General features: G+C 41.3%; 1 protein-coding gene across 2 annotated transcripts in view; it reads left to right on the top strand.

The window, feature by feature from the left end:
• Shld2 (shieldin complex subunit 2) overlaps positions 1-21,920 on the top strand; it is an 80,032-nt gene extending 58,112 nt beyond the window's left edge. For both annotated transcript variants that reach the window (XM_052190174.1, XM_052190175.1), the window contains 6 exons: positions 6,397-6,591; positions 6,749-6,883; positions 11,024-11,230; positions 13,456-13,684; positions 20,006-20,121; positions 21,372-21,920. In XM_052190174.1, coding sequence (XP_052046134.1) covers positions 6,397-6,591; positions 6,749-6,883; positions 11,024-11,230; positions 13,456-13,684; positions 20,006-20,121; positions 21,372-21,610 — 1,121 coding nt within the window. In that variant the 3' untranslated portion in view covers positions 21,611-21,920. The remainder of the gene's footprint in view (positions 1-6,396; positions 6,592-6,748; positions 6,884-11,023; positions 11,231-13,455; positions 13,685-20,005; positions 20,122-21,371) is intronic.
• Positions 21,921-24,399: the final 2,479 nt, after the last annotated feature.

The raw sequence follows: 24,399 nt of genomic DNA, 5'->3' as shown, positions 1-24,399 counted from the left end.
TTCTGCTAGTCAGTGTCTTGCCTGGGGATTGAAACCACTTCCATTCCGAGTCATTATTGGGAAGTGTCAGTGCTGCGGTGCTTATTGATCGGGCAGTGGCTGGTATTTTCCTGTTTTTCTCTGCTTATTCTTAAGTCAAGCGTAGTTTGTTCTTTGCTGTGGTTTTATTGGCACATGTTTCTTCACTCTAAACAATTCCTTCAAGTATCTTCTGTAGAGCAGGCTTAGTGTTCATTAATTCCTTTTAGCCTGGCTTTATTATAGGAAATTTTTCTTCCTTCTTCCATTACAATATATATCTGTGCAAATAGAAATACATCATTTCAAGTTTTTTTTTAAAGTTTCTGTTGAGAAATCTGCAATTATTTCAATGGGCTCATCTTTATATGTGTTCACTCTCACTGGAGGCTATTACTTGAGGATTGGTGGTTTTTGGAGGAGTTATGCTGCATTGTTATATATATATAATTCTATTGTTGCATTGGGATTTATGCATCTGGGTTTATTTCATTTCTTTTCTTGAATTTGTTGTTTTTATTTGTTGTGTTTGCTTTCAGTGTTCAAGTGTTCATGGTGTGGCGGAGGTGTCAGTGGGTAGGCCACTTACCTGCTTACCCCTCCTTGTGGTCCTTCTGGGGTTAGGATGTGCATGCTGTTCTTGACTAGACAGATTTTTGCTAGGTTGAGGCTCCTTCTCAGATCCTGGTTCTGCAGTAGGTGGTCCTTCACAGGTAAGACTGTAAATGCTAGTCATACCTCTGGGTAGTCATTTGGGAGTCCTGTTGAGAAGGTGATACCATTACTGGGCTGTCATTTCTGTTGTTTGGATGTTTTTTGAAACCTCTGTCTATGTTACCCTGTAGATTCTGTCTGTGGCTGGATTTCTTTTATTGAGTTACACAATTTTTCTTTTTCTTTTTTAAAAAGACGTATTTTCTATGTATGAATGTTTTGTCTGCTTGTATGTTTTCACATCACATATGTGAAGTGTCTGTAGAGGCCAGAAAAGAGCATAGGAGTCCCTGAAACTGGAGTTAGACTGCTGTGAGCTGCCATGAGTGTGCTAGAATTGAACATGACCCTCTGGAAGAGCACCCAGTTCTCTTAACCACTGAGCCCTCTCTCCAGCCTGAGCTGGGAAGTTTTAAGACCACGCTTCTTCCCCTAATTGGACATATTCTCCTGGCCAGGATTCAGAATCTAGTCCCAGGACATTTGCTCTGAGTGTCCCGGGATTGTGATTCACTGAGGGTCTCAAGCCCAGGCTATTGAAACTTCAAAGATCTCTTAAAACAAGTCCCTTGCCGATGCTCCAGTTAAACGCTAAGAGCAGCCGCTTTTCTGGGGACATTTGTTCTTCTTCTGCTGCTGCCATGTGTATCTTCTGTTCCTGTCCTCCTTTTTTCCTCTTTAAAATATGTTACTGGGAGCACAGGAACTATTTTCTGAGGACTTTTGTCATATGAATGACTCCAGTGTGAGGAGGGAGCCCCCAGACCACAGTAACCCCTCTGGGATGGACTGTGAGGAGGGAGCCCCCAGACCACAGTAACCCCTCTGGGACGGACTGTGAAGAGGGAGCCCCCAGACCACAGTAACCCCTCTGGGACGGACTATGAGGAGGGAGCCCCCAGACCACAGTAACCCCTCTGGGACGGACTATAAGGAGGGAGCCCCCAGACCACAGTAACCCCTCTGGGTCGGACTATGAGGAGGGAGCCCCCAGACCACAGTAACCCCTCTGGGGCGGACTATGAGGAGGGAGCCCCCAGACCACAGTAACCCCTCTGGGACGGACTGTGACGAGGGAGCCCCCAGACCACAGTAACCCCTCTGGGACGGACTATGAGGAGGGAGCCCCCAGACCACAGTAACCCCTCTGGGGCGGACTGTGACGAGGGAGCCCCCAGACCACAGTAACCCCTCTGGGACGGACTGTGACGAGGGAGCCCCCAGACCACAGTAACCCCTCTGGGATGGACTGTGACGAGGGAGTCCCCAGACCACAGTAACCCCTCTGGGACGGACTGTGAAGAGGGAGCCCCCAGACCACAGTAACCCCTCTGGGGCGGACTGTGAGGAGGGAGCCCCCAGACCACAGTAACCCCTCTGGGACGGACTGTGAAGAGGGAGCCCCCAGACCACAGTAACCTCTCTGGGGCGGACTGTGAGGAGGGAGCCCCCAGACCACAGTAACCCCTCTGGGGCGGACTGTGAGGAGGGAGCCCCCAGACCACAGTAACCCCTCTGGGACGGACTGTGAAGAGGGAGCCCCCAGACCACAGTAACCCCTCTGGGGTGGACTGTGAGGAGGGAGCCCCCAGACCACAGTAACCCCTCTGGGGCGGACTGTGAGGAGGGAGCCCCCAGACCACAGTAACCCCTCTGGGACGGACTGTGAAGAGGGAGCCCCCAGACCACAGTAACCCCTCTGGAGTGGACTGTGAGGAGGGAGCCCCCAGACCACAGTAACCCCTCTGGGACGGACTGTGAAGAGGGAGCCCCCAGACCACAGTAACCCCTCTGGGACGGACTGTGACGAGGGAGTCCCCAGACCACAGTAACCCCTCTGGGACGGACTGTGAAGAGGGAGCCCCCAGACCACAGTAACCCCTCTGGGACGGACTATAAGGAGGGAGCCCCCAGACCACAGTAACCCCTCTGGGACGGACTGTGAAGAGGGAGCCCCCAGACCACAGTAACCCCTCTGGGATGGACTGTGAGGAGGGAGCCCCCAGACCACAGTAACCCCTCTGGGGCGGACTGTGAGGAGGGAGCCCCCAGACCACAGTAACCCCTCTGGGATGGACTGTGAAGAGGGAGCCCCCAGACCACAGTAACCCCTCTGGGATGGACTGTGAGGAGGGAGCCCCCAGACCACAGTAACTTCTCTGGGATGAACTGTGAAGAGGGAGCCCCCAGACCACAGTAACCCCTCTGGGACGGACTGTGAGGAGGGAGCCCCCAGACCACAGTAACCCCTCTGGGACGGACTGTGAGGAGGGAGCCCCCAGACCACAGTAACCCCTCTGGGACAGACTGTATTTTTTTGCTTGCTTTTGTGCTATAGGTTTTCAGCCACCCTGCATCTTTTCTCATAGTTGCTATCCAACTTTCTCCAGTTTATTCCCTGGAGATTCTAGCCAACTGTTTTCTGGGTAGTTCCTTTTCTGTCTCTATTTTCAGGAGTGTTTCTCTCTTTTCATGACTGTCCCTTCCACACTTCTATCCCTTCTGACACATTTATGGTTCTAGGGGTAGAGCCCAGTGCCACCAAGTGCTGGGTAAACAATTTACTGAGAGTCAACTCTGTCCTCAGCTTACATTCTACGCTGAGTGTTTGCTACCGTGTGTCTCTAGGTCAATCAGTAACTCTTTCTGTGTTGAGATTGTGATGATGTGATTTTTCTCTGTCTTCTTAGTGCCCAGTATAGCACCTGTCACGTAGCAGATGATCCTCTGATGAGTAAGTAAATACTTAGGTGTTAGTGTAGCAGATGGAGTGGATGCAGATGATCACAATAATGAGGGAAGAACGAATGAAGAATGAGACAGTCTATAAACTCCTGATTTCTAAAATAAACAACCAACTTGGCTGTAAGTCTGTTATATATATGAACATATCTTCCCATCCTTCAGAAGAATTTGATCAGCAAATCTCATCAATCCATTCCTATAAACATATTTATTTATTTATTTATTTATTTTGAATTTGGTTTTTTTGAGACAGGGTTTCTCTGTATAGCCCTGGCTGTCCTGGAGCTTACTCTGTAGACCAGGCTGGCCTCGAACTCAGAAATCTGCCTGCCTCTGCCTCCCAGAGTGCTGGGATTATAGGCGTGAGCCGCCATTGCCCAGCAAACATACATTTATTTATTTATTTATTTATTTATTTATTTATTTATTTATTTATTTGGGGCAGGGTGCCTATGTGGGATTCAGAAGACAGCTTGTAGGAGTTGGCTCTCTCCTATGAGTTAGAACTCAGCTCATCAGGTTTTCTAGCAAATTCCTTTAACTGCTGAGCATCTTATGGGTTCAGTCAGTACTTCTAAATATGTTTATTTTATTGTATGTAAAGTTGTAAAGTTTATCTCAACAATTTAAGACAGGGTCTGGAGAATTGACTCAGTGGCTAAGAGTATAGTTTGCACAGAGGTTCTGGATGTGAGTCCCAGCACCCGTATGGTAACTCATAACCATCTATAAATCCAGCATCTGACACACTCTGTGAGTACCAAGAACATATGTGGTACACAGTAAAACAGTCATACACATAAAATAGTCCAAAAATATTTAAAAAAACATTCAAATGGGAAGATACAATCATTTAAATAGTATTATAACTGAATAATTGAATGGCTGTCCTTACAATTAAAAGAAACATTACAATGTAACATGTGCTTAAATGAGAATTAGGAGAGGAAGAATCTTGTGTATATGGCTGCTGTGCTGTATGGAATTTGTTTGAGAAGAGGACTGTGTCATGACTTTATAGCACCTTGAAAGTGATAAGGACAGCATCCTAAATTTGTGGTGCGTGTGGGCAGGCTCAGGGGCGTCTGTTAAGTGGCTGGTAGGGCACTGCAGAAGCGATGTGCTAAGGGGCTTGTTTTTGAGGAGCTGTTGTCAGCTCAGCTGGGAGAGATGGGTCAGGTTAGACTCGAGATTGGGGAGCCCACTTGATAGTTTCAAGAGCATGGGAGAGTAAAAAATAATAGAACATCTGGGTCCAGATTGGAAACAGAGTTAATTTCTTGGAGATAAGTTTCTATTGTATAACAGTATCAACCTTTATTTTTTGGTTTAAACTAGGTCAAGAATAAGCTACTTATTGCATAGAAATTAAGTAGTGTTTTATATGTATTTATATGTTACAACATAAAACATAGTTCAAAGAAAACATTATGCAGGCTGGAGAGATGGCTCATTGGTTAAGAGCACTGACTGCTCTTCTAGAGGTCCTGAGTTCAATTCCCAGCAACCACATGGTGGCTCACAACCATCTGTAGTGAGATTTGACACCGTCTTCTGGTATGTTTGAAGACAGCTACAATGTATTCACATAAATACAATAAATAACTCTTTTTAAAAAAAGAAAGAAAACATTATGCATAGTGTGACAAAACTATATATAGTGTGAAAAGAGGCGGTTGTCTGCAGAGACTGACTGACAGACTGACTGGAATTTCAAAACTGATGCTGGAGAGATGGCTCACCTGTTATAGGCTAGGCTCACAACAAAAATATATGAATTTCAGTACTATGAAGACATTGGAACATTGTGAGTCCAGAGGCTAATTACTTATTTGGGGCTAGTTTTAGCCCTCTGGATAGCCATTCCTTGACCATTTCTGTTTCAAAACTAATATTTTAATGGGTCAATAAAAAGCCCTTTGGAATCTAATAATTCAACAGACGACTGACTATCTTTTCTCAATTCTAAAGCTGAGCATGCATCAGATAGCATCCTGGCCTATAGAAAAGCTTTCCCCTGCTTTTCCAATGTACCCAGCAATGTATTCCATTTTATTTTTTAAAATTTATTTATGCGTATGAGTGTTTTGTATATATATATGCACCATGTGCCTGAAGGAGGTCACAATAGGGCATTGAACCCTTTAGAATTGAGTGAAGTTATGGATAGTTGTGAGCCACCATGTGGGTTCTGAGAACCTACACAAGCCCTCTACAGAGCAACTAGTGCTCTTAACCACTGAGCTGTCTCTCCTGCCCTACAACCAATGTATTTTAAAACTGTCTTAATTTATGCCTTTCTTTTGTGAAATTATAAAACTTCATGACACTGCTTCTATGTTGGAACATGGAATTTGGGATCTTAAATCTGTGTTCCTGGACTATCACTCAAAGATGGCTTCATAACTAACTATCTCTTACTCTTTTAAGATGAGAGTTGTTGTCCTAGTCAGTGTTCTGTTGCTGTGAAGAGACATCTGACTGTGGCAACTCTTATAAAATGAATCATTCAGTTGGGGCTAGCCTAAAGTCCAGAGTCCATTATCCTTATGGTGGGGGTCATGGTGGCACACAGGCAGTCAAGGTGCTGGAGAAGGAGCAGAGAGGAGAGTTCTACATCCAGATCTGCAGTAGCAGGAAGAGAGTGCTGCTGGGCCTGCTATGGGCTTTTGAAGCCTCAAAGCCCCCTGCAGTGACACACTCCCTCCACCTAGCCCACACCTTCTAATCCTTTACAAGTAGTGCCACTCCTGATGACTAAGAATTCATATATGTGACTATATGAGCCTATGGGGCATTCTTATTCAAACCACCACAGCTGTGGCTTTTGCATTTATGATTACCAGCAAAATACGATTGTCATCTTTTGTCTGTGTTTTTTTTTTTTTTTTTTTTTTTTTTTTGCTTCTGCTTCCTTAGATGCCAATGTAATTGCCAATGTTATACTTCAGGACTTACTGGCATATGTATCTTCAAAACATTCCTACCTCAAAGATCTGCCTCAGAGGCAGCCTCAGAATATAAACACTGTCGAGTTTGTGGAATTGGAGCATTTGCAGCCTGATACATTAGTCCATGCAATACTCAGAATAGTGGATGTCACTGTATTGACAGGTAAGTATTTTGAGTGCCTCTTTAATTTTAGCTTATAAATACTCATATATAAGACCCTCTAGTGTATCAGTTGGTTACCACAATGCATTACCGTGAGATACTGTGGTCTCACCCAAGCAGAGTAATACCAAGTAGAATGTTCCTTTTCCTTTTCTAGAGGCATTATATAGTTATAGAGGACAGAAGCAAAGAAAAGTTGTGTTAACAGTGGAACAGGCTCAAGATCAACATTATGTGCTTGTTTTATGGGGTCCTGGAGCAGCCTGGTATACTCAGCTTCAAAGGAAAAAAGGTAAATACACTGAAAAAAAAACCCATTTAACCTATTTATATCTTGGTAAATGATTAATGTTTATTTGTCTGAGGTGCAGAGACTCTGAAGAGATTACAGCATTTGCAAAAATAATGACTGAATACTCCTCTGAAAGTTGCTCTTGTCATAATCTTATACTTAAAGCAATTTAGTTATCTAGAAGTCCTTTGTAATTAATGATGACAAAAGAAAGACTTGAATGTTTTCATGCTTACTACATGAAGACATTAGCAAAACCGTTCTTTCAGATAATGTTTGTTTTAAAAAATGATTTATTTTTATTATTTTTAATAATAAAGTGTGTGTGTGTGTGTGTGTGTGTGTGTGTGTGTGTGTGTGTGTGTGTGTAGGGTGCCTCAGGAGTCCAGAAAGGGCATCAGATTCCCTGGAGCTGGAGTTATAACTTCCTGATGTGGGTGTTGAAACATTTGGTCTTTTGTAAGAGCAGTACATGCTTTTAACTGCTGAGCCATCTTTGTAGCCCCTCAGAGATGTTCTTTAAAACTTTTATTCTGGAAAGATATCTCTAGTTTAATTTTTTTCACTTGGAGTGCTCTTATTAATAAATTTCTTTCTGTTAGAAGGCAGATGTTATAGGATAGATTAAGTCTTTCAAGTCATACTTCCTTTTGAATTAATTACTATGTTCTGGATTTTTATTCCAGTTCAAAATATGAGCTCTTAGCCATTACAGAATGGTTGCTTTAAAACTATGACCCAGTAGTATGCATGCTTTTTAAAAGCATAAGTTAACAATTTATGGTACATTAAATTAAAAGGAATATTTTGATATATTAGTATAGTATCTTCCTTCACTAGTGTGAAATTCTGATTTTAACAATGAAAGATAATTTATTTAGTGTTTTTTGAGTTACTCTACTCTGCAAAATAATTTATCAATGATTTTTAATTTATAATGATCAACTGATTCATTATTTCAGACTTGGCTGAGTTAATGTTGTATTCTAAACTTCTGCCTAAGTGCTTATCTGCAGGTAGGATCTGTCACATTGTCTCTTAATCATTAATAGCTGGTAACTAGGATTTGAGATAAGTCTGACTTTTATGTTACGATTAAATAGTGACAGATGTTTGTCCAGTTGTGAAATTTGGCAAACATGTATTGATGACAGACATGATCACTGACCATTCCTTTAGCTGTGAACACGAGTACAGTGCATGCTGAACAAAATGTAGGTCAGAGGTAGACTGGTGTGGTAGCAGAACACATTCATCTTTTCTTAATATGACTATTTCTTCAGAGTTAAAAATTATGTGCTAATAGAAGAGAATTTATTAATATCTCTAGATAAACCTGACTTTTTAGTTAATATTGAAAACATGAACACAGGAATTTTGATATAAATTCTTTTTGCTGAATTTACTAATTAAGCCTAAATTGATTTATACCTTCATCATTTTAAAGTTTCAACATGTGCTTTACTACCTCAAGACAATTTCTTTTAATAGAAAAATTACAGTTTTGAAGGCTCATTTAAGTGATCTAGCTTCCAGAAACTATTGGTCTTCTTTTTTATTTATTTAACAGTTCTTGAGGCTATCTCCATATCAGCTTCTGTAGTAGGCACTGGCTTTCTCATACTCTTAAAGATAACAAACCTAGCTTCTATAATCAGAAATGATTACCAAGTAGTTATTATTCAATACTAAAGATAATGGAATTGATACTTTGGGGAGGAATCTTAAGAAATCCCAAAATTTCATTCTTTTAAAATATGCCTTGCTAGCAGGTGTGCAGCAGGCATTGGTCATGGCTTAGATTCTAATGAAGGTATACTAACAGCATAAATCATAGTTCTTGGAGCTGGAGAGATGGCTCAGTGGTTAAGGCACTGACTGCGCTGTGCGGTGGTGGCTCACGCCTGTAATCCCTGCACTCTGGGAGGCAGAGGCAGGCAGATCTCTGAGTTCAAGGCCAGCCTGGTCTACAGAGTGAGTTCCAGGACAGCCAGGGCTGCACAGAGAAACCCTGTCTTGAAAAAAAAAAAAACAAATCTAAAAAAGCCGAAAAAAAGAAAAAAAAAAAAAGAGCACTGACTGCTCTTCCTGAGGTTCTGAGTTCAATTCCCAGCAGCTACATGGTGGCTCACAACTATCTGTAATGGGATTCGATGCCCTCTTCTAGTGTGTCTGAAGACAGCAACAGTGTACTCATATAAATAAAATAAGTAATTCTTTAAATCAATCAATCCATCAATCAATCAATCATATTTATTGAGAGTAATTGTTTGTAATTAAACCACTGGGAGCTAAAGGCACAAGGATCATGAGTTCAAAGCTATCTTTGGCTACATGGATATTTTGAGGCCAGCCTGAGCTACATGAGACCCTGTTACAAACAAACACAAGAGTAATTAGGTGACCATAAAATAATTCATACAGACTCAAATGCCATTTTAATGCAGTTATTTTAAAATGCAGTATACCATTTCAAATGCATAACAAGTTAGATAAAGTACTCTCATAACATAGGTAATTAAGCAGAGTAATGCAGATAGTCACAATTTATATTTATATTTATATTTGGATATAATTTGGATAATCATATATTATCCAAAGTCATTTATGTCTACATTTGTAATCTGATTATATCCTAAATCCACAATTCAAATATGGATTTAAATTGATCAAAAACTTTTCTAATATAACTTCCTCAAGTTTGCTATGAGCAGTAGTTTACTGATAAAACAAGCTGTCATACTTACCTAACTTCCCTAGAACCACAATAACAAACCAGTGTTTAGAGACAGTTGCACCTATTCTAACAACCTCAGTAAGGACTGCTTTTTAAGTTATGGAGACAGACTTAGCCTAGGCTGGCCTCCGCTCACCAAGTAGTTAGAATGATCTTGACTTTCTGATCCTCTGCTTTTACTCTCAAGAGGTTGCTTTACAGATGTGCACAACCATGCTCAGGCTATGCAGTACTGGGGACAAAACCCAGGGTCTCATGCACGCTGGGCACTCTGCCAACAGCTCTGACCTTTAAGTGATAGCAGTATAGACTTTCTTATCAGACAGTTATGGGTTTTTTTTTTTTTTTTGTATATTCAACTTTAAAATTACAGTAAAGCAAAAGGAAGATTTCTCAGTACAACTTTTTTCCAATAATCAGCTGTAGACTGTTGGTAGAGGACCTGGTTCAGTCCTACCCAGCACCCACCTAATATTTAGGATTTTTTTTCCCCCCGAGACAGGGTCTCTCTGTATAGCCCTGGCTGTCCTGGAACTCACTCTGTAGACCAGGCTGGCCTCGAACTCAGAAATCCGCCTACCTCTGCCTCCCAGAGTGCTGGGATTACAGGCGTGCGCCACCACTGCCCGGCTCCACCTAATATTTAATGATGCTGTCTGCATAGACTAGTTGACTTACTTGTCAATTCTGGTGGGTTTTTTTGTTTGTTTGTTTAGTTTTTTTTTTTTTTTTTTTTGATTTTGTTTTTTTCGAGACAGGGTTTCTCTGTGTAGCTCTGGCTGTCCTTAGAACTTACTTTGTAGACCAGGCGGGCCTCGAACTCAGAAATCCGAGGGCCTAGAACTCAGAAATCTGCCTGCCTCTGCCTCCCAGAGTGCTGGGATTATAGGCGTGCGCCACCACCGCCCAGCTACTTGTCAATTCTGAACAAAAACAAAATAACAAAGGTTAGTTCTTAATGAGGGAATCAGAAAATGTCCATTTCAGCCTTCCTTTAAAAATCTCAACTAGCTAAAAAAATTAATAAAAACATTTTAGCTGTCAAAATTAGAATGTGCTGTTCTAAAAAGGCAGTTGTTTGGGGGCCAAAGAAATCATTGGAAAAGATCACAAAGATGGTATCTAGGTAGGTGTGGTGGGGCACAGCTGCAGTTCCAGTACTTGGAGGCAGAGGCAGGGGAATGAGGGTTCAGAGTAGCCTGGACGCTAGAGAGACTCTCAGAAACCTTAAAGTCTGTCGCTTGTAAATTCATTTGCTTTAACACATGGTTATATTTTGTCTTTCTTTCCCAAATTCTTTAGTGAAAAGTTAGGTTTAGTTGATTTAATTAGGTTAGTCTACTTAATCTGATTCTGAGTGTAGACCCTTTATTTTGGTGACTTTTTATTTGTTTTTGTTTAAGATTGTATTTGGGAATTTAAGTACCTTTTTGTTCAGCGGAACTACATACTAGAAAACTTAGAATTACATACAACACTGTGGTCCTCCTGTGAATGCCTTTTTGATGATGATACAAGAGCAATTTCATTTAAAGCAAAATTTCAAAAAAGTACATCCTCCTTTGTCAAGATATCAAACTTAGCAGCTCACCTAAAGGAGAAGTATTCAGGTAAGATCTTTTTACATAAAATGTTGCTAGTTTCAGTATAAGCAAATAGGCTACCACTTGTGAGAATATATATAATTAAATATGAAAGTAAAATGTAGATCTCTATAAGTAGCTGAACCAGATATTGATTTCTCAGTCTTTTGATCACCTAATATTTTTAATGTATAATTATGTTTTGTCTTTATGTATCATTATATAGCATATCCTGATTTCCAGCTCATGATTCTCTTGTTTGCAGCCACTCCTTGGCTAGGATTACAGCTGTATACCACCATCTCAGGCTTCCAAGTTTTCATTGTTGAAAGGTTTTAACTATGAATTCAATGTATTTATTAATAAATATAGAGCTATTAAGATTATCTACTTCTTGAGTGAATTTTGGTTTGTAGTTTTCAGAAAATTTGGCTGGAGAGACAGCTCAGTGGTTAAGAGCATTGACTGCTCTTCCAGAGGTCCTGAGTTCAGTTCCCAGCAACCACATGGTGGCTCATGGTCATCTGTAATGAGATCTGATGCCCTCTTCTGGTGTGTCTGAAGACAGGGACAATGTACTCACATACATAAAATAATAAATCTTTAAAAAAATTGACATAGCAAAAATTATTGATATGAAGTCATTTTTACTATCCTTTTAAATATTTATAGAATATGATAATGCTATTGATTTTTATCTGATACTAGTAATTTGTGTCTCTTTTTTATTTTTATTTATTTTATGGATTGCAATCACCTTTTGGTGTTTTTATTTTCTGTTTTCTCCTTTATTCACTTCTGTTGTAATTTGCATTATTTCCTTTTTTCCCTTCTTTGGCTTTTAGCTTTTCTTATTTAAGATAGAAATTGAGACAATACCCCCCCCCCCCGCCACGATCCCCCTCCTCACCACCAATGTGCCATGAATTTCTTGTGAAGTAAATAAAATATCTGGGTTTGCCAGTGCTTTGTGAGATGTGAAATTACTCTGGCTTGTGATAAAGACACTATCCCATCCCTATTGGGCTCTAGGGGTTGTTCTGACTCTGCTTCTACTGGCCATATATACTTAATCAAGCTATCCAAGGGGCGCAGCTATCAGTGCCGTTACCCAAGTCTTCTGGCATGCAAAGAATACTCTTACCATTCTGAGGTAGTGTCAGGAGCTATGTGCCAGGAGTGTGTGTGTATGGGGGTGTTATATAACAAGGTGGTACTGATTCTAGACATTGCTCCCCTTTGGCCAAATGATAGATCAAATCTCACTAATCATGTTAATTCATATACGTATGGTGTTGATTAATCTTCATCGTTAGCTTGACTGGATTTAGACTCACCTAGGTGACTTAACCTCTGGATGTCCCAGTGAGGGCTAACATGATGTATCCTGGTCTATACTTTGTAAGTGGACCCTGATGGCTACCATTAGTTGCTGACTTATTTGGATTAAAAAGGACTAGGAAATTAGTGAAGTGTAACTGAGTGAGTCTGCCCGTATTTCCAAAGACTAAGCTAAGGGGGACTTAGTTATTCTGACTGTAGGTGGCAGCATCACATAGGCTGGGGGCCCAGAGGTTAGAAAAGGGAAGGGAAAACTCCAGCTAGCACCAGCCATCTTGCTCTGCCTCCTGCTGCTGTGGTGAGAGCTGCCTCTCTGTGCTGTCCTCTCCGTCATGACTTTCCTGACACCTCTGAAACCAGGATCCCAGTATATCTCTGCTTTACACTATGTCAGAATCTTTGTTTTAGTGACAAAAAGCTCATTAGCAAAAGAGCAAAGAAATCTGAAGGCTTAAAGAAACCCTAAAATGAGTATAGAGAGGAGAGTCATGTTCACATAGACTCATGGGCTGTGTTAGTATGCAGAAAGGCAAACATAAGTTAGGATCAAAAGATCATAGTAGATGTAGTAGATACTCAGTCTGTATTTAGTAGATAAATACATTGTCAGTTAACATGCTTGAGGTTATAATTAATGACAAAAGAAACCACACCTGCCACCCTGCTCAGAATTCCTTTTTGAATGGGAACCCAGAACTCATTCAGCACCAGGCAAGTCCTCCATTATGTTCTAGGTTCTTTATGGAAGCCATAAGTAAGTTGAGATTCTGTAGACAGGGATGAATTCTAAGAACAAGACCTTGGTGTAGCTTATACTGTAAGTGACTGTAAATGAACCATATTGCTAGCTGTTTTTGTCAATTAAAGTTATTGTTGAAACTAATAATTATATTATCTCTCTTTTTGCGTAGGAGTGGTTCTGATTAAAGCCAAGGTTTCAGAGCTGGTGTTTTCTACTGCAGCAGCTCAGAAGATAGCTCTGAATGCTCGCAGTACTCTGAAGAGCATCTTCTCATCTCTTCCCAATATTATATACGCTGGCTGTGCACACTGTGGGTCAGAACTAGAGACCGATGAAAACAGGATCTACAGACAGTGTCTGAGCTGCTTGCCATTTGTTGGGAAAAAAATGTTCTATAGGTAAGGTAGTAAAGTATGATATTTCGTGGGTTTGATAGAAAATATTTGTTGCATAGGACTGGAAGTGACTAAGAACAGCAGATACCAATCCTTTACAATATAACTAACCAAGAGCTTAAGAGGAGAATAAAATTTCCCTGAGTGACAAATAACTATTTCTGAAACCAAGAATTTCCCAGTAATGAGTCAGATTATTTTAAAGATTTAACTGGATCTTAATTTCTTTAAACAGCCTTACTGAGGACTGTTCACTTATAACCATTATCTAATATTCCATCTAGAGCGTATTTCCTCATCTTGGCATAGAATGACAATGTAAAGGTTAAAGTGTTCTGTGGCCTATTCCTGGGTTGTTTGCAGAGGCTGGCAAATGTTTGTTTAGCCTTCAGTGCTTCCGATTCCATCTTTACTTTAGAAGTGAAAGATAAGCTGGTCAATGTATGTTCTCTGGTGAAACTGTTAACCAGCATGTGCAGTAAAAAGCACGCCGGGCGCTATGAGATCAGTGTTCAGAGTCTTGGATAATTGTTTTTTAGAATCATAAAATTGCAGTCCTTTACAAAGGACTGGAAGTGACTCATGTCTTATGTCATTTCCTATTATTTATAAATATTGAAATATCTCAAAAGGAAACACATATGCAATCAGTATTTTTGTTCTACTTATTTATTTTTGTGTTGTTTTAGACAAGGTCTTGTTAGGCAGCCTAGGCTGGTCTCAAACTCATAATCCTATGTGAGCTTCCTAGGTATATGCACGGGCCTTCCTGTCCGTCTGCATTCAGCAGTTCATTTGTTGTGGCACATGTACAGGTGATGTAGAGAAGCGAGGTCAGGAGACTTTACGTCTCTGTGCAGGTGCTGTGTTAGAAACAGTGAGGATGCTGGGCATGGTGCTGCCCATGGGCAGCCCCAGTAACCAGAGACTATGAAGTGAATACATTAAACAAATAAAAACAAATAAGTAAATAAAGTTTACTTTTATTTTCTTATTTTTCAATCCAGATGACTGAGTTTAAGGCCTTATTCTAGGCAAATGCTGTATGTAACTCTCTTTACCTCCTCTGTAGAGACAGGGTCTCACTAAATTGCCCAGGTTGACCTCCTTGCACTTACACTTTGTAGCTCAGGCCAGCCTTAAAATTCCATCTTCCTATGCCAGCCTCTCAGTTAACCAAAGGCCTGTGCTACCAGGCCTGACTAGAAGTTCACTATCACTTTGTAGATTGCTAAGGAGATTGAATTAAGGTTCATGGTATACAACAAACATAATTAAATGGACTTATTAATAGTTAAAGGCCTTCAAAACGAAATATAGTTGATTCATTTTATACAGCATATTTAGGGTGCAACAGGGTCTTGCTATATAGTGCAGATACACATGCCTTACAATTTGTAGTTAATTGTGCATTGTCTTTTAAAAATATTTTTTAAAAGATTTATTTATTTCTATACCCATGTTATGGATTATATCAATACTTTCAATTTTTAAAAATGTATTATCATTATTATTGTATGTGATGTTTATATGCCCATGCCATGGTGCATATGCGGAGATCAGAGCACAGCTTTGTGGAGTTGACTTTGTCTTTCTGTGGTGTCCCAGTTCACTTTCTTTTGCTATGATAATCAACACTATGACCAAAAGCAACTTGGAGAAACAAAGGTCTAATGCAGTGGTTCTCAACCTTAATGCTGTGAACCTTTAATTCTTCATGTTGTGGTGACCGCCCCCAGCCATAAAATTATTTCATTGCTACTTGATAACTTTAATTTTGCTAGTGTTATGAATCATAATATAAATATCTGATATGTAGAATGTCTAATATGCATTACCCAAAGGGGTCACCACCCACAGGTTGCAGATTACCGGTCTATTGAATTATATACTTCCAGGTAAGAAATCATCATTAAGGGAAGTCAGGTCAGGAACTCAAACCAGAGCAGAGGCAGAAACTATAGAGGGAAACTGTTTACTGTCTTGCTTCCTAGTCTCTGCCCAGGTAGCTAACTTATTTCCTTCCTTCCTTCCTTCCTTCCTTCCTTCCTTCCTTCCTTCCTTCCTTCCTTCCTTCCTTCCTTCCTTCCTCCCTCCCTCCCTCCCTCCCTCCCTCCCCTCCCTCCCTCCCTCCCCTCCCCCTCTCCTCCCCTCCCCTCCCCTCTCTCCTCTCCTCCCCCCTCCTCCCCTCCCTTCCCCTTCTCTCCCCTCCCCCTCCTCCCCTCCCCTCCCCTCCCTCCCTCCCTCCTTCCCTCCCTCCCTCCCTCCCTTTCTTCTGTTCTTCCTTTCTTCCATTCTTTCATTCTCTCTTTCTCTTTTTTTCTTTTTTAGTTTTTTTGAGACAGGGTTTCTCTCTGTAACTCTTTTAGGCCTAGAACTCTCTTTGTAGACCAGGCTGACCTTGGTCTCACAAAGGTCTACCTGCCTCTGCCTTTTATGTGCTAGGATTAAAGGCATGTACTACTATGCCCAGCTAACCAGGTAACTTTCATACAGCACAGGACCCCCTGCCTAGAGACAGACTTCCATAGACATGTCTGTAGCCCATAGAGCAATCTGATTAAAACTCAGGTAACTCTGGGCTGTGTCAAGTTGACAGCTAAAACTAAGTAGGAGACATGGATTCTAAGCTTACACAGCAAGGAACGTTATCCTTGCCAACCTTAACATTTTCCATGAGTGTTTTATTATTTGCTAATTATTAAAGAAATATTTGAGTTTAGTGTCATACCAGATACTTTCTTTTGAGATATTTTACTTTGAAAACTAATGTAAATAAGTATCAAATTATGAGAAAATAAATAAAACTTTATTACTCATTTATTAAAAATAACTTAATTATATGTCTTTTGTCAGTTTTACTGTGTTTTAAAAGTATTTCAGAATAGAGAACTGTATATTTACATGCCTACAGTTACCTGTGTGTCTATATATTTATATGTCTATTATTAGTCTGTATATCTGCATCTATCTTAATATCCTTGTGGAAAACCACTTTGTTCCAGTCATCTTGGTAGCTTACATTATATAACCATAATATGAAGCAAGCTCCCTGTCTTCCTTGAAGGCAGAGTTGCTGCTTCCCCAGAGTATATTTGGCAGCGTCCTTGCATGTTCGATGTGCCTTCCTCTTTATAATTTCATGTTTTGGCTTTTTTTGTTGTTGTTGTTTTAATTTAATTCTGTGTGTATTTTATGAGTATTTTCCCTACTTGCACTAGGTGTGTGCCTGGTTCCTGCAGAGGATGATAGATGTCCCGGAGCTAGAGTTATGGATGGTTGGAAACCAAGCAATAAGTACTCTTAACTGCTGAGCTATGTCTCCACCCCAGCCTCTGCTCTGTTGTGATGGGGTCTCATGATTGTCCCTGGAATGTCATCTTTCTCTAATGGAATTGGTTGGTGGCTGAAGTCTTGCAGTTGATATTAGATTTAAGGCCTGGGAGGTTATGGGGCCTTGGTCACAAGCGGTGGAACAGGCTCTTTCTGAAGAGAAGTGTAAGACAATGTTTTATAGGGTCTAAGCCTAGTAACAGCCAGCTAAGAGATGCTAGACCTGGTGGGGTTGGTTACACCCTGTCGTGTCAGGAGGCAGTGGTTGGAACTGGCATAGATGGTTTGGCAGGACCGTTGAGATTTGTGCTGGCTGGAGTTCACTGAGATGGACTGACTGTGCTAAGCTGAGCTGGGTTGGAATGTGGCCAAGCCAAATAAGCTGCTGCGGGTCTCCATGAAACCAGGGGCAGGGGCCTTTGAGATATAGGTATAGGTACATGCTCAAGAGAGGCAAAGGCACTAACTAGATCTTTCCAGATGGGGGCAGCTCATGCTGGAATGGAGGTGGATATTCCTTTTCATCCCTGCTCTCTCTGTCTGGGCTTCCATGGGGTTTCTTAGGACCTTACCCATCAGGTGGGATTCCCCACTGTGATTTGATAGCTGGGTTGGATAGAGTTATTTTGTTTCTCTGAGGAGGAGAGATTGCAGTTTTCTTCTCACTCTTCATTTTCAGTGTGTGAAAGACTTGCAGTGGTTCCAGCATGTGCCTATGTCAGTGACTTCAAGGTTGAGGTGGATTCCTTTCAACTTTGTCTTGGGAATGGTCTACTTTTCATCTGCCTTGACTTTGGTCCTTGACGGATTAAACTCTTGGTCCTTAGAATTGTTTTCTCTGGTTCTTTTGGTCTTTTCTTGTTCACAGCCAAAGAGCCAAGGAAAGGCAGCTTGGCAAACTTGGCTGTCTGAGCCCTTGGCCATGTTTAGCACTGCCCATAGCTACTTCTCCATCACACATTCTGGGTCCTGGTACTAGGTTTTGGTCTGAACAGTTACATCAAGAGGCTCAGAGGCCAAAGACCTTATCCTTGTTCTTTCTAAGTTGATCAGAGAGGCCCTTTATAACACTTGACTTTTCCTGCACCCAGTTTACCTCAGAGGCTGTTGTGGGATCTTCCTTTTGGGGGTGGGGTACAGTTTCATGTATCCCAAGTTTACCTTGAGCTTGTTGTGTAACTGAGACTCAATGGCTTCAACTTCTGACCCTCTTGCCTGTACTTCCCATGTTCTGGGATGATAGATGTGATCATCATGCCTGGTTTCTCTGTTTCTGAGAATTAATTTAGGGTTTATGTATGCTAGGCATGCATACTAACAGATACATTCCTAGCACAGTACTTAGTTTTTGTTGCAAAGTAGTATTCTACTATACGTGTATCTAATTTTATTCATCCATTATAAGTTGATGAACATTGGAATTGTTTTCTCCTTGGGGCTGCTGTGAACATGTGTGTACATGTTTTTATAGAGACATAGTTTTCAGTAATTGGGTACACTCAGAAATACATTTGTTGTATTGGATGACACACTTGGCCATATATGACATGGCCAAGCTGTTTTCCAAAGCTGTTGTGCAGTTTTACATCTATCTTACTTGGAAGCAAGATGAGGGTCTCACTTTCTTCATATCCTTGCTACTGTATTAGGCCTTTTGTTTTAGTTTCTGTTGCTGGAGTTTTGGGATATAAGTCAGATATAAGAAAGGTTCCTCTCTCAATCCAAGATCATGGAGATTTATACTTATATTTTCTTTCAAAGGTTTTAATAATTTTAGTTGTTATATTTAGGGTTGTAATTTGTCCTGTGTATTGACTTCCTTGGTGGTAAAAGGAAGAAGTCCAATTTCCTTCTTGTGCACATTGATATATACATGTTTTAGCATAATTTTTTAAACAAATATTCAGTTTATTAATTTTTAGGGTAGCATACAAAGCAATGGACACATCATGGCTTCTTCCTGTGTTTGTATCCTTACACTGTGTTCCCCTCTGACTCCCCAGTCCTCCTTCTGCTTTTATAAAGACAATATTTACACTCTTGTCTGTAATTACATATATAGGATACATACAATTTTTAACATCGGTTCTCTATATGAATTAAATATGTGGTATTTGTCATTCTGAATCTGGCTTCTTTTATTTAACATGATTTCTGATTGTATTCTTTTTCCTGCATATGTGTCCAACATGATTTATTGAAAAGGTTATTCTGGCCCACATTGAGTCTTCCTGGCAATAATACACACACACACACACACACACACACACACACGTACATACATACATAAAATCTAATCTTGGAGTTAGATGTAAAGGTCAGTGGTGCAGGGGGCTGGAGAGATGGCTCAGTGGTTAAGAGCACCAACTGCTCTTCCAAAGGTCTTGAGTTCAATTCCCAGCAACCACATGGTGGCTCACAATCATTCATAATGGGATCTGTTGGCCTCTTCTGGAGTGTCTGAGGACAGTTACAGTGTACTTACATATAATAAATAAATAAATCTTTAAAAAAAAAAAAAAGGTCAGTGGTGCAGCATCTGACCAACACGCATGACCTCTTGGATTGGATCCCTAGCACCAAACCAAAAAAATCCCAACCAGCCAGCCAACTAACTGCCAGAACAGTAGCAACAACAAAGTAAAACAACACACACACACACACACACAAACAGACAAAACCCTCTTTCCTATCAGATTCCCAAGTTCCTTGGATGAAGGAACCAGATTTGTCTTGTTACGAGTGTACACCAGCATTAGCATAAAATAGAGACTCAGTTTGTATTTGCTGAAATAAAGAATGGAAGAGAGAAGAAAGCAAGAGAGAATAAGAGCAAACGAGACAGACGCACAGGCAGAGGTGGACAGAGAGAGACTGGGCTCTAGGGATAAGAGGACCTGGGGTTATGTGGGCGAAGGGGTGGTGTCTGCAGTCACATTTTGTCTTCACTGTGTTTGAGTCTGATTCTAAGTTCTGTTGTTTATTTTGTAGGTCAGCTTTAATGACCATAGTTGATGGAAGACATAATACTTGTGTCCATGTTGGGTCAAAGTTGATGGAGCAGATTCTTCTCAACATTTCTCCAGATTGCCTCAACAGAGTGATAGGTAAAACAAACACCATCCAGCAGTTGTTCTGTGCAACCATTCGCAGGAGCAGTCAGAGCACAAAGAGTCCAGGGCTGTACAGAAAAGCTTCCCCTGTCAGTATAAAAGTAGAAAGATAGTTTAGTTTGAGTGAGGCTTAAAAGCCTACATAAGTTGAAAGGTAAAATCTCATTACATCTGTCTCATACATGGAAAAGGAAGCACCTAATCTCTTTGGCCTAAATTCCTGATTGGTCAGCAAAACCACTAGGATCCTAGTCTCATAATAGCTAAAAAGAAAAAAAGAAGTATGTAGCACCATGCATTGAAATTAATCTATGATTGGATTTTTAAGATCTTCAGCTGTGATGCCAGGGACAGTCAGTGACTAAGAAGAAAGCGAACACATCCCACCTGTCAGATGATCACTCTCCATCCTCGCTAGCCTCAGACTCCTTAGGTAGACAAGCTAATCTAGTTCTTTTGTTTGTTTAGTTTTGTAATAGTGGGATGCTTTTGTGTTAATAAAAAGTTGAGCATCTTAATTCAAAAATAGAAAACAATAAATTGATGTTTAGATTTAAGTCTTATCCCTAAGATACCTTATTATTTATATACAAATGTTTGGGGTATTTGGGTTTTTTTGTTTATTTTTTAAATCTAACATCCCAAAACATTCTAGTCCCAAGAACCTCATCTCAGAGATGCTCAGCTTGTACATGCAGTCCTATGATTAAAGCCGTACAACAGTAAGTATGAGGCCTTTTTAATATGGACCATGCCCTTTTGTAAAATTTATTTTTACATTTTTTGTATGTTTGAGTGTTGAGCAAACACTCAAACTCCAGAAGAGGTTAAAAGAGGGCATTAGATTCCCTAGTAGTAGATTAGGAATGGTTGTAAGCGGCCATGTGGTGCAGGGAATCAAACCCAGCTCCTCCAGGAACAAGTGCGCCCGACTGCTCCCAGCCATGGGGTCTTCTTACTTCAGGCAACAGCAGACCTCAGGTGCTCAGGTATTTGGAAGCTGGTGGCTGGAGCTGCTGTCGATCTGGGCGTTGTCTGTGCTTGCTCTCACGCTCAGTAGGAACCACACCGGCTTTCTAGACCACCTTCAACAATTGGAAGTTAGAAAGAGAGGCATAGAGCAGGAGATGTAAGGTGTTAGTCTGTGAAGCTTGAGGAGCCCAGGGAGACAAGGAAACCTTCAGAATGTGTTTCTGTGCAGCTAGTGTGGTCCTGAGTGTCGTGTGTGCTTTGTTCTTCCTCAGTGCCATCCTCCGAGGTCACCTACGGCATGGTCGCTGCAGACCTGCTCCACTCCTTGCTGGCAGTCAGTGCAGAACCTTGTGTGCTGAAGATCCAGAGCCTTTTCGAGTTGGATGAAAACAGCTTCCCACTGCAACAGGATTTCTCCCTACTAGATTTCTGTCCTGACTCCTGTACAAGGTGGAGTCCAGGACTGTCTCTAAGGGCAGAGGACACAGGAGGCACTCCTGGGAAGGAGTGATGAAGCAATCTGTCTTTTGAAGATGTATTCATTTTTATTATATGTATATAAGTGTTTTGCTTGTGTATGTCTGTGTACGATGTATGTACCTGGTGCTCACAGAGGCCAGAGGAGGGTGCTAGATCCCCTGGGACTAGAGTAATAGGTCGTTGTGAGCCGCCATTTAGATTTTGAGAAACTGCTCTTAACTGCTGAGCCCTCTAACCCTACTTGAAATGAACTGACATGGATTTTGCTTAGAGCTTTTTAAAATAAGTAATTTATTAGCATAATTTAATTGTGCTAAATACATGAATTATTTTTAAAGAAAAATCTGTGAAGCTTTTTATTTGCTTTTCTGTTGGTTGTTGGTCTTTCTTTCTTCTTTCTTTCTTTCTTTCTTTCTTTCTTTCTTTCTTTCTTTCTTTCTTTCTTTCTTTCTTTCTTTCTTTTCTTCCTTCCTTCCTTCCTTCCTTCCTTCCTTCCTTCCTTCCTTCCTTCCTTCCTTCCTTCCTTTCTTTCTTTCTTTCTTTTTTTTTTTTTTTTGGTTTTCTTTGATAGGGTTTCTCTGTGTAGCCCTGGCTGTCCTGGAACTCACTCTGTAGACCAGGCTGGACTCCAACTCAGTAATCTGCCTGCCTCTGCCTCCCAAGTGCTGAAATTAAAGGCGTGCGCCACCACGCCCAGCTGATGGTATTCTTTTTATCCTGGAGAAGTGATGTAGCAATAAAGGCAGTGTATCATGGTTCCTGTGGAATCCCAGCTCCCTTATTTGTGCTTCATGTAACCCTGATGCATCAAGGCACTAAATATTGGAGATGGGTGTGTAAGACATCTCCTCAGCACTTTCTACTATAAACTGAATTGCTTTCCTTCTTTACAACCTTCTCTGCTGGGCTAGGGATGCAGGGCTGGTGGTACGGTCTCAGGCATGGCCAGATCCATCGTTACCCACCATTGACACTTTACTGTTTGGCTCCTGGCCCCTGGTCTGTCCTGTAAGTTGTCAGCACTGTGTGAAGTCTCTTTCTGGGAGACAAGCTTCCTCTCTGGCTAAGACTAGAGTAATAACCTTTTCATCTTTAGCATGATAATTCAGGAAAAACCCAGTTCCTTGGCACCGATTGTCTCAGTATAGCCAAAAGGAGGGGCACAAATGTTTCTATTTAGAGTACTGGGACTCCTGCCATGATATTTAAGTTAATTGTCTGGATAAGTATTGTGAAAATGGCTGTAGCCCCGAAAGCAAGCTACAGTATTCAATGTAGTCCTTAGCAAAATCCCAGTGAGTTTCTTCATAGACATAGAAACAACAGTCCTCAAATTCATATGGAACAAAAGCACCCTGGAGCAGAGCCGCCCCTAAGGACAGAGCAGTGATGAAGGAAGCACAGTGTCTGACTTCAGATTTTATCACAGGGCCACAATGACAATAGCAGACGTGTAGATGAATGGAATTAGATAGAGGATGCAGAAGTCATCCCTGGCAGGTAAGATGGGACAGTGCAAGGACTCATACCACAGCGTGTATGACATTCTCGTCAACAAAGGGTCCTGGGAAGACCACATGAGAATTCTCTTATCCATCACAGAAGGGATTCAAAATGGATCAATACCTCTAAGATTTGAAACTTCGACATTGCTACCAGAAAATGCAAGGAAAATACTTCCAAGATCGAGACACAAGTAAAGGACTTCCTGGCGCCTTCAGATTGGTGTGGCTGTTGAAGGCAGAGCCTCATGGAAGGGACTCCAGTAGCTCAGGAAATAAGATCAAGAACTGGCAAATGGAACTGCAGATAATTTTAAAACTTCTGCGAAGCACAGAGTAAAGAGACAGTATACAGGACAGGAGAGAAATCGTCAGCTGTGTTTTTGACTAGGGATTACTATCTAGAACAAAGAACAACAAACAAAATCAACAAATGACCAGCAGTTCTTAAAAGGAGTACAAGTGAGCTGGTGGGGTGGCACTTGCCTTTAATCCTAGTACTCAGAAGGTGGAGGCAGGTGGATCTCTGTGAGTTGGAGGCCAGCCTTGTCCAGAGTTCCAGGACATCCAAGTGGTTTATAATTAAGTGGTGTATATTATCCTTACACACCAGGTAACTGCTCCAAACTGCAGAGTCCATAAGCAGTAAATAGACACAGCATCATGCTGTCCACAGGAGGGTGTGTATCCCTGACACACAAGAAGAGTCATGCTCACAGCATAGTGTGAAGGGGGCAAGCAGAATAGCATACATTTTTCTCATTCCTTAGATAATGTGTATTACTGTACATTATACATTCCGTATATTTAGATGGTATGTGCCTATATATTATATAGTGCTTGATCAGGTGATAAACGCCAAGGATAACTGCTGTAGAAATCAGAGAGGAAGAACAAGTGCTTAGGAAGGGCCACCCTGGACACTTGGCTTTTGTGGCCTGCTGACTCTAGATCTAACCTGCACCACTTGCTCTGAGGTAACAGCCATTCTAGTGAGTGGCCATGGTTGTGGCCACCATGATGCTAAACACTAGAGGGCGGTGGAGATGCACCACAGAGGGCAGCGCTGCTATCCTAGGTGGAGCTGGAAGCCATACTAAAGTGCCCAGTCTTCTGGCACCACTAGTGGGGCTCAGACAGACTCTCAGTCACGTGGCTACTCCCTCCTACCCTAGACACTCCAGTGCTCCAGGCTGGGTCCCTTTGCTCATTCACTCCTGTCTGAAAGTTTGTCAATCAGCAAACTAAGGCAAGCCCAAACCAAGAGATCCAAGAGAGCCAATGACTAATTTCATTCTTCATAATTACTGACAGTCGC

This window comes from Apodemus sylvaticus, chromosome 8 (assembly GCF_947179515.1).
Source record: "Apodemus sylvaticus chromosome 8, mApoSyl1.1, whole genome shotgun sequence".
In the NCBI taxonomy this organism is placed as follows: domain Eukaryota; kingdom Metazoa; phylum Chordata; class Mammalia; order Rodentia; family Muridae; genus Apodemus; species Apodemus sylvaticus.
This window is presented reverse-complemented; position numbering and strand designations above follow the sequence as displayed.